This window comes from Anarhichas minor, unplaced genomic scaffold, assembly GCF_050575085.1.
Source record: "Anarhichas minor isolate MPS153535 unplaced genomic scaffold, ASM5057508v1 ptg000074l, whole genome shotgun sequence".
Classification (NCBI taxonomy): domain Eukaryota; kingdom Metazoa; phylum Chordata; class Actinopteri; order Perciformes; family Anarhichadidae; genus Anarhichas; species Anarhichas minor.
The window spans coordinates 693,134-703,268 of record NW_027466520.1 but is presented as its reverse complement, the minus strand read 5'-3'; the positions used below and the strand labels follow the sequence as shown (position 1 = coordinate 703,268).

Here is a 10,135-nt window from a genome sequence, read left to right as displayed (position 1 = left end):
AGACTATATCATAAAGTTATTTGCTTTAAGTGTTCTTGAAGTTCTTTAATTAATAAATGGAAAGCAAATATATTTGTCCACCCCCCCTTTTCTTTTCTGATCCGAAAAATGATCCGAACCGTGAGGTTTGTGATCCGTTGCCCCCCCCCCCCCCCCCCCCCCTAGTTCTGAGTGTATTTAGTTTTAAGGTCTGTGATTTGTCTGTTTGAATCAGAGCTGTTCTGATTCTCAGGTGAATAAAGTGGTTCAACAGAAACGTTGCTTTCATTTTCAGATCTGGATGAGATTCATCACCTGCTGACTCCACTACACACCTCACCACAGCCGGCTCACAGACAGCAACGACACAAGGAGACAAACGAGCTGCTAAGAAGAAGCAATTGATTTTCAGCAAACATAAAACAATGCAACATGTTTACATAGTTATCAGTAGTGAAGTGTGTGTGTGTGTGCGTGTGTGTGTGTGTGTGTGTGTGTGTGTGATGGTGGCAGAAAGGAACTCCTCCTCATAGAGCAGCTGAATGGAGGAGTATTCAAGCAGAAACAGCAGCTCAGGTCTCATACAGTCGACCCTCCATTCATCACCTGCAACAGATAACCACATGCACAGCAACAGGGACACCTGGTGGGTGGGAGGGGGAGGGTCGTCTCACCTGTCATCACTGCTGGTCACCTGAGTTATCTGATTGATTGCCTGTTATCTCATCGTTGCTCGGCCCTGATACTGCATGGATTTAATAGTTTGAAGTATTCAGTGTGTTGTGTTTTATGTACGTGTAGCTTTGTTTCTGAGAGGTGAGATACACGTTTTAATTAAAGGTTATTATCATTAAATGGATATAAAGGAATGTAAAGATTGTTGAATTAAATGTTGCCAAACCTTCAAGTGTTCATCAGGTCAATGACGTCTACTGAGGAAGAACAAGATGCAACAAGAGGAGAGACCAGTCAGACCAGTCGGGTGGTGTCGTCATATCAACTGTGAATTCATATGCACACTGGATCACGACATCGACGGAGTAAATGCAGCATGAGGATGATGAAGTGTGTGGTGTTCGTGGTGGTCCTGACCTTTCTGCAGAGTCGTACAAGAGGAGGTGAGTGAGGCGTTCACTGTTAGTTCTGTTTAGACTGGAATGAGATCAGATGTTTAATCTTGGTACATCGTGCTGTCGTGGTAACTTTCACCACAGAAAGGAGGCAGACGAGGACACACAGTCAGTGAAGGAAGAGAGCAGAGTGAAGGAGACTTCATTGTCCTAAAGGAGACATTTGTCTTTGGCACAGAGCATCAGAAACAACATGAAGACATCTTAAACAAAGAGACGAGACGCACACAACACGGCAAGAAACAATATCTGTAATATCCAGAAAAGTATACTAAAAATGTTTAAGTTAGGTCAAATGTCAAAGATACAAAAGAAGAAGGATTATGTATCATTGTCATTGAGAATCAGATACGAGGAAATAATTGTCGTAACAAGATAGCGAAAGTAAAATAAATGTGCTGTAAATAAAAAAAGAGTGCAAGGATGTCTTGTCAGCTTTAACTGGAATCCTACAGAACCAGTATGCACACATTCTCTCACACACACACACACACACACACACACACACACACACACACACACACACACACACACTTTTGTTTTTTCATCAGCGTTAATCAAAGTCTGTATTACAGCTTGCAGTCGTCTACTGGTTTGTGTTTTTAGATTACTGCTGACATCATTTACTGGTTACTGAAAAACGCTGCTGACAGAAACCTTTAAACTGTACTTTTAGTAGAACCATAACTGACCAACAGACCCTTTAAACTGTACTTTTAGTAACACCATAACTGACCAACAGACCCTTTAAACTGTACTTTTAGTAGCACCATAACTGACCAACAGACCCTTTAAACTGTACTTTTAGTAGAGCCATAACTGACCAACAGACCCTTTAAACTGTACTTTTAGTAACACCATAACTGACCAACAGACCCTTTAAACTGTACTTTTAGTAACACCATAACTGACCAACAGACCCTTTAAACTGTACTTTTAGTAACACCATAACTGACCAACAGACCCTTTAAACTGTACTTTTAGTAGAGCCATAACTGACCAACAGACCCTTTAAACTGTACTTTTAGTAACACCATAACTGACCAACAGACCCTTTAAACTGTACTTTTAGTAACACCATAACTGACCAACAGACCCTTTAAACTGTACTTTTAGTAACACCATAACTGACCAACAGACCCTTTAAACTGTACTTTTAGTAGAGCCATAACTGACCAACAGACCCTTTAAACTGTACTTTTAGTAACACCATAACTGACCAACAGACCCTTTAAACTGTACTTTTAGTAGAACCATAACTGACCAACAGACCCTTTAAACTGTACTTTTAGTAACACCATAACTGACCAACAGACCCTTTAAACTGTACTTTTAGTAGCACCATAACTGACCAACAGACCCTTTAAACTGTACTTTTTGTAGAACCATAACTGACCAACAGACCCTTTAAACTGTACTTTTAGTAGAACCATAACTCACCAACAGACCCTTTAAACTGTACTTTTAGTAGCACCATAACTGACCAACAGACCCTTTAAACTGTACTTTTAGTAACACCATAACTGACCAACAGACCCTTTAAACTGTACTTTTAGTAACACCATAACTGACCAACAGACCCTTTAAACTGTACTTTTAGTAGAACCATAACTCACCAACAGACCCTTTAAACTGTACTTTTAGTAGCACCATAACTGACCAACAGACCCTTTAAACTGTACTTTTAGTAACACCATAACTCACCAACAGACCCTTTAAACTGTACTTTTAGTAACACCATAACTGACCAACAGACCCTATAAACTGTACTTTTAGTAGCACCATAACTGACCAACAGACCCTTTAAACTGTACTTTTAGTAGAACCATAACTGACCAACAGACCCTTTAAACTGTACTTTTAGTAATACCATAACTGACCAACAGACCCTTTAAACTGTACTTTTAGTAGCACCATAACTGACCAACAGACCCTTTAAACTGTACTTTTAGTAGCACCATAACTGACCAACAGACCCTTTAAACTGTACTTTTTGTAGAACCATAACTGACCAACAGACCCTTTAAACTGTACTTTTAGTAGAACCATAACTCACCAACAGACCCTTTAAACTGTACTTTTAGTAGCACCATAACTGACCAACAGACCCTTTAAACTGTACTTTTAGTAGAACCATAACTCACCAACAGACCCTTTAAACTGTACTTTTAGTAACACCATAACTGACCAACAGACCCTATAAACTGTACTTTTAGTAGCACCATAACTGACCAACAGACCCTTTAAACTGTACTTTTAGTAGAACCATAACTGACCAACAGACCCTTTAAACTGTACATTTAGTAACACCATAACTGACCAACAGACCCTTTAAACTGTACTTTTAGTAGCACCATAACTGACCAACAGACCCTTTAAACTGTACTTTTAGTAGAACCATAACTGACCAACAGACCCTTTAAACTGTACTTTTAGTAGAACCATAACTGACCAACAGACCCTTTAAACTGTACTTTTAGTAACACCATAACTGACCAACAGACCCTTTAAACTGTACTTTTAGTAGAACCATAACTGACCAACAGACCCTTTAAACTGTACTTTTAGTAACACCATAACTGACCAACAGACCCTTTACACTGTACTTTTAGTAGAACCATAACTGACCAACAGACCCTTTAAACTGTACTTTTAGTAACACCATAACTGACCAACAGACCCTTTAAACTGTACTTTTAGTTGCACCATAACTGACCAACAGACTCTTTAAACTGTACTTTTAGTAGAACCATAACTGACCAACAGACCCTTTAAACTGTACTTTTAGTAGAACCATAACTGACCAACAGACCCTTTAAACTGTACTTTTAGTAGAACCATAACTGACCAACAGACCCTTTAAACTGTACTTTTAGTAGCACCATAACTGACCAACAGACCCTTTAAACTGTACTTTTAGTAGAACCATAACTGACCAACAGACCCTTTAAACTGTACTTTTAGTAGCACCATAACTGACCAACAGACCCTTTAAACTGTACTTTTAGTAGAACCATAACTGACCAACAGACCCTTTAAACTGTACTTTTAGTAGAACCATAACTGACCAACAGACCCTTTAAACTGTACTTTTAGTAACACCATAACTGACCAACAGACCCTTTAAACTGTACTTTTAGTAGAACCATAACTGACCAACAGACCCTTTAAACTGTACTTTTAGTAACACCATAACTGACCAACAGACCCTTTACACTGTACTTTTAGTAGAACCATAACTGACCAACAGACCCTTTAAACTGTACTTTTAGTAGCACCATAACTGACCAACAGACCCTTTAAACTGTACTTTTAGTAACACCATAACTGACCAACAGACCCTTTAAACTGTACTTTTAGTTGCACCATAACTGACCAACAGACTCTTTAAACTGTACTTTTAGTAGAACCATAACTGACCAACAGACCCTTTAAACTGTACTTTTAGTAGAACCATAACTGACCAACAGACCCTTTAAACTGTACTTTTAGTAACACCATAACTGACCAACAGACCCTTTAAACTGTACTTTTAGTAGAACCATAACTGACCAACAGACCCTTTAAACTGTACTTTTAGTAGCACCATAACTGACCAACAGACCCTTTAAACTGTACTTTTAGTAGAACCATAACTGACCAACAGACCCTTTAAACTGTACTTTTAGTAGAACCATAACTGACCAACAGACCCTTTAAACTGTACTTTTAGTAGAACCATAACTGACCAACAGACCCTTTAAACTGTACTTTTAGTAGAACCATAACTGACCAACAGACCCTTTAAACTGTACTTTTAGTAACACCATAACTGACCAACAGACCCTTTAAACTGTACTTTTAGTTGCACCATAACTGACCAACAGACTCTTTAAACTGTACTTTTAGTAGAACCATAACTGACCAACAGACCCTTTAAACTGTACTTTTAGTAGAACCATAACTGACCAACAGACCCTTTAAACTGTACTTTTAGTAACACCATAACTGACCAACAGACCCTTTAAACTGTACTTTTAGTAGAACCATAACTGACCAACAGACCCTTTAAACTGTACTTTTAGTAGCACCATAACTGACCAACAGACCCTTTAAACTGTACTTTTAGTAGAACCATAACTGACCAACAGACCCTTTAAACTGTACTTTTAGTAGAACCATAACTGACCAACAGACCCTTTAAACTGTACTTTTAGTAACACCATAACTGACCAACAGACCCTTTAAACTGTACTTTTAGTAGAACCATAACTGACCAACAGACCCTTTAAACTGTACTTTTAGTAGAACCATAACTGACCAACAGACCCTTTAAACTGTACTTTTAGTAGCACCATAACTGACCAACAGACCCTTTAAACTATACTATATTAAACTAGATCTCTGCAGCTTCACAATATTTAATATAAATATTGTGATTTCTATAAAACTACGATCAATTGTGCAGCCCTTTAAAATATGAAACATACGCGACCTGACGAGTCATTTTAAACTAGCACTGCTTGGCTGTAAAGGACCGCAGATCAAAAAGGGTCTTTGCTAACAAACATCTTTATAGATGAACTGAGGACTCTTGTGTTACTTTGTGTTTGTTTCATTTATTGCAGAGCACAAAGTAACACAGTTTAGAAAGGTGCTCAAAGAACACATTTTGTTATTATAGTGTTAAGACTGGGTTAAAGTTCATCTCAACGTTTAGTTGTCAGTGAATATAAATATAAATAATTAAAGAGAGCTCACTTGTATTCTGCTGCTCTTCTCCCTGAAGTGAACGTTGATGGATGTCTCTTTACCTGATGTGTTGTAGATGCTGAGGTGTCCTGTGTTTTCATGGAGAGCTGCATTTTACCGTGCAGCTTCAAGGCTGGTGAAGATTTAGTCCTCCACTGGTTTCAGGTGACATCGAGAATCATTCCAGTCCACTCTTTCTACAACAACCAAGACCAGTTCACCCACCAGAGCAACAGCTTCAGAGGCAGGACGTCTCTGTTCAAGGACCAGATCTCCAGAGGAAACGCCTCACTCCGGCTGACGGTGGTAAAGGTTCAGGACGAGGGAAGATACATGTGCTACACCGGCACGGATACTGGCACCGGGAGGTCGTTCATCAACCTAAAAGTATACGGTATGAGAATGAGACACTCAGCAAATTATAACTTCAACACAATTTACTGTTATTTCCCACATTTCCACTTTAAAATCTATTTCAAGTCTTTTCTTACTCGTCTTCACAGCTCCGGTCCGTAAAGTCGACATTCAGCAGGTAGAACACAGGATCACCTGCAGCTCAGAGGGGATCTACCCTAAACCTGAGCTCACCTGGTCCACCAGCTCTCAGTCCAGCGTGACCCTCCAGAACAAACCCACAGTCCAGCAGACTGAGCAGCAGCTCTACAGCATCAGTAGTTCTCTGATCGTCTCAGGTACTGATCTGGACTACAGCTGCACCGTCAGCACTCCAACAAACAAGAGGAGAGCCACGTGGTCTCAACCCAGTAAGTGTTTCTCAGAAGAAGTAGATCCTGATGAGAAACAGCAGATATTTGATCACCTCTGTTCATCTGTGTGTTGTATCTTTTTAGCTTCCATCAACGGCTCAGCCACTGAAACAACAATCCCCTGCACGTCCTCAAACACTCCTCTAACAGGCCTCATCTGGAGGTTCAACCACAGTCACATCATCCTGAACCAGACCGGGACCGACTCCACAGTCTCAGAGGAGTGGAGGCAGCAGGTGGAGAGTGTGTCTGAGTCAGGCAGCCTCACGCTAAAGGACTTATCTTCAGATCAAGAGGGGATTTACACCTGTGAGCTCAGTGACGCTGAGGAGACATACGTCACCAACACCTTTCTGAGGATAGAGAGAAGTCCAGGTAAGAAGACAAGAGGTGGAGCTTTCACTGTCAATGTTATCATCTGTGATATCTGGTTTATGACACGTCAAAGTATTTACACACAGTGGGTTCAGTTACTCACTGCAGCATGAAGTCATGAACCATCAGCTGAGTTCACTCTCCTGCACAACACAAAAACACAAAAAACACGAGGAAATATCTAAATTAGTGACACAATTTTGAGGTACTTTACTTTACTTCTACTCCACTGCATTTATCTGATAACATAAATGACTTTACAGATCCAGATTATTAAAACAAAATACCAATAAAGTTATAAATGATGATGTATTATTATAGACCACCACTGCCGGGGAGTAATCGTGGTGAGAAAGGTTTCATTTAAAATGCTGTCAGGTCAATTTCTACACTGTCGTTGCCTATAATACAATTCACTTGCAGGTGATCAATTATGTTCTTGTATTTTAATGTTAATTAGGAAACAAATAATCAAATGATTTTAGTGAAATCGATCCTCTGATGATGCAGTTTGACTTTCTGCATCTTGTTTTCTTGTGAACATGTTTCAGGTGATGTAGAGAAATAGAATCAGTGTTATATTCATATATTTTGTGATGGCCGTTGTAAAGGTTCACATCAGGCCGTCGTGCTTCAGTCGTCGTTTGGTAGAAAGATTCATTAATTCAATCTTTTTCTGTTTCAGGCTCTCCTCATGTTGCAGCCATCATTGTAGTAGTTGTACTCATTGTGGTAATAGTAGTCTTGCTAGGACTCTACATAAAATATATCAAAGGTAAATAATAATTCAGTCTTCACTTATTATTATTATTATTCATCGATTGTGTGTGTAGTTTGTACTAATGATGATGTCTTTTGGACTCAGAGAGAAGAAAGAAAATGACAGCAAAGATCGATCAGATGAATCCTCAAAGTAAGTATTCTGTAATAATAATAACTGTTGTCATTTACTTTCATTCATTTTATTTCTGTGTCAAGCAAAGATTACGTGCGTCTGACTCAGTGTCCTCCCTCTCAGATCACGATAGAGAACTTATCAAAACTCCCCTTCAGGACATGACGCTACATCTGCTTTTGTGCCAGAGTGACATCCCACCATCAACACTAAATTAATTACATCTTGTCACACAAGATACAATTTCCCTGCAGATATGGATTTGCACTCTATGCTTCATACGGTTTTTAGTGAAATAAACTAAAGAAAACCATTAAAAACAGATAATCTCGGTAATCTTGTCGCAGGCTTTCACCAAATAACTGGTTCATTTATATGTTTCACATGAACAACATTCATCTCAATCTCTGTGCATAATTCATATTTACAAAATCAATCAACTATATTTATCTCACTAAACAAAGCATCAAGCTGTTCGCAGTAAAAAGGAAACAAAGCAACACATCGCTCTCTTTAATCCATAATCAGTTAAACGTTTCTCCTCAGCATAAATCTAGATTGAAATCAACCGTTTGTTTGTAAAGCAGCATGTTTTTAGGCGTTATTTCCTGGAGGAGACGTCTGTTTCCTCGTTCTGGTGTCATGAACATCATAATGTACGATGTTAAAATATTAAATGTCCTCATGTTTGCTGCACAAGTTGTTTAGAATGAAGAACTAATCAGAGATTGTGAGCTTGATGTGATTTTCAGGACTTAATTCTGTTCAATTCAGTTTGCAGGAACAAAACTGAAGAAAAGTTGTTACGTGAAAATATAACCAGCTCTGTTGAAACTGTAACACGAGGAGCCAAACATCAAACAGAGCTGGAGACAAACTGAAGGATTAAACGACGCGTCCGCTGACGTCTCCTCCAGAATCTCAGGACGGGATTTTATTTTGTATTTTGGTCTTCACTGGAAACTTGAGGTAGAAAAGACGAAACAGACCAAAGCTGCTGAAGTGGGAACGAGAGAACAAAACCTTCTGGTCTGTGTTCAGAAGAAGTTCTTCAAACATCTTCATCCAGAGTGATGAACGAAGGACAAAGAAAACTTTGACCCTGAGATACACTTTGTGAAGCTCAGCATGCTGTCCCTCCTCTACCTCACGTCCTCCTCACTCAGACCAAAATGGAAAAGAAGAAGTACAAAAACAGACACAATAATAATAAACCTGAGACAGATAAAGTGACTCACACAGAGAAAAGGAAGTAGGACGTTTTGGGCATCAAAAAAGATGATTTATAATTTATGCCACATTGAAAATAGCAAAAAATGTACCTTTTAAATGTGAGAAGATGAATCAACACTACTTCCTTGTTAGTCATGTCCACTAACACGCCTCAGTTTCTGCACTCTGCACTTATCTTCTATCTGAAGCGAAGATTATTTAAATATATAAGTTCCCAAGAGCAGTTGAGTGAGTGAGTGAGTGAGAGAGAGAGAGAGAGAGAGAGACATGGTTGGATTATGAGACAATGGACTCCGACATGCAAAAGGCTCCATCACTTCTACATCGCAGCAAGACAGAGTTTGTAGTTGTTTAGCCTCTTTTTGTTGTTGTTTTGTGTCTCTTGAAGTTTGTTACACATCTCTCTGTGCTTGTGTGTCTCTTTGTGGTCGTTTTATGTTTCTTTGTAGTTGTTATAGTGTCTTTGTAGTCTATTTGTCTGTTTTTAGTCTATTTGTTTCTTTGTTGTTGTTGTTGTGTGACTCTTTCTAGTTGTTTTGTCTCTGTCGTCTTTCTGTGTCTTTTCATTTTTACTTTGGTCATTTTGTTGTTGTTTTTGTCTCTTTGTAGTCATTTTTGTGTCTCTTTGTAGTCTATTTATGTTTCTTAGTGGTCATCATGAGTCTCTTCCTGGTTGGTACGTGTCTCTTTAAGTGATATTTTGTCAGTGAAGGTCGGGGGGGGGGGGGGGGCCCTGGCAGTTTGGGGCCCCTGGGCCTTCACCTGGTAGTTCAGTAATCCTTCCATGTTGTGTGTGTCTCTGTGATCTCTGTGTCTGTACGCAGTCCCATGTCATGACTTTATTAATTGTAGAACATTGAGCTGCCATTTGCTGAACTTTGACACCTCTTGTCTTTATATGAAGTATGAAAATAAACCAGAGAGCGTGTGAGCTCAGCTGAGTCGTGCTCTCCAACATGCACAAACACAAACCTGCAAACACAGCAAGTACTTGGATCAAAGACGTAGTTTTACTGACCTCTGCT

The 10,135-nt window shown here is 39.2% G+C and overlaps 1 protein-coding gene across 1 annotated transcript; it reads left to right on the top strand.

Moving 5' to 3' along the window:
* Positions 1-1,030: 1,030 nt before the first annotated feature.
* hhla2b.2 (HERV-H LTR-associating 2b, tandem duplicate 2) lies at positions 1,031-7,550 on the top strand. The gene is made up of 5 exons (XM_076080848.1): positions 1,031-1,097; positions 5,917-6,234; positions 6,344-6,604; positions 6,692-6,982; positions 7,534-7,550. Exons 1-5 carry the CDS (start codon positions 1,031-1,033, stop codon positions 7,548-7,550), a joined length of 954 nt encoding a protein of 317 aa, XP_075936963.1.
* The last annotated feature ends 2,585 nt before the right edge of the window (positions 7,551-10,135 follow it).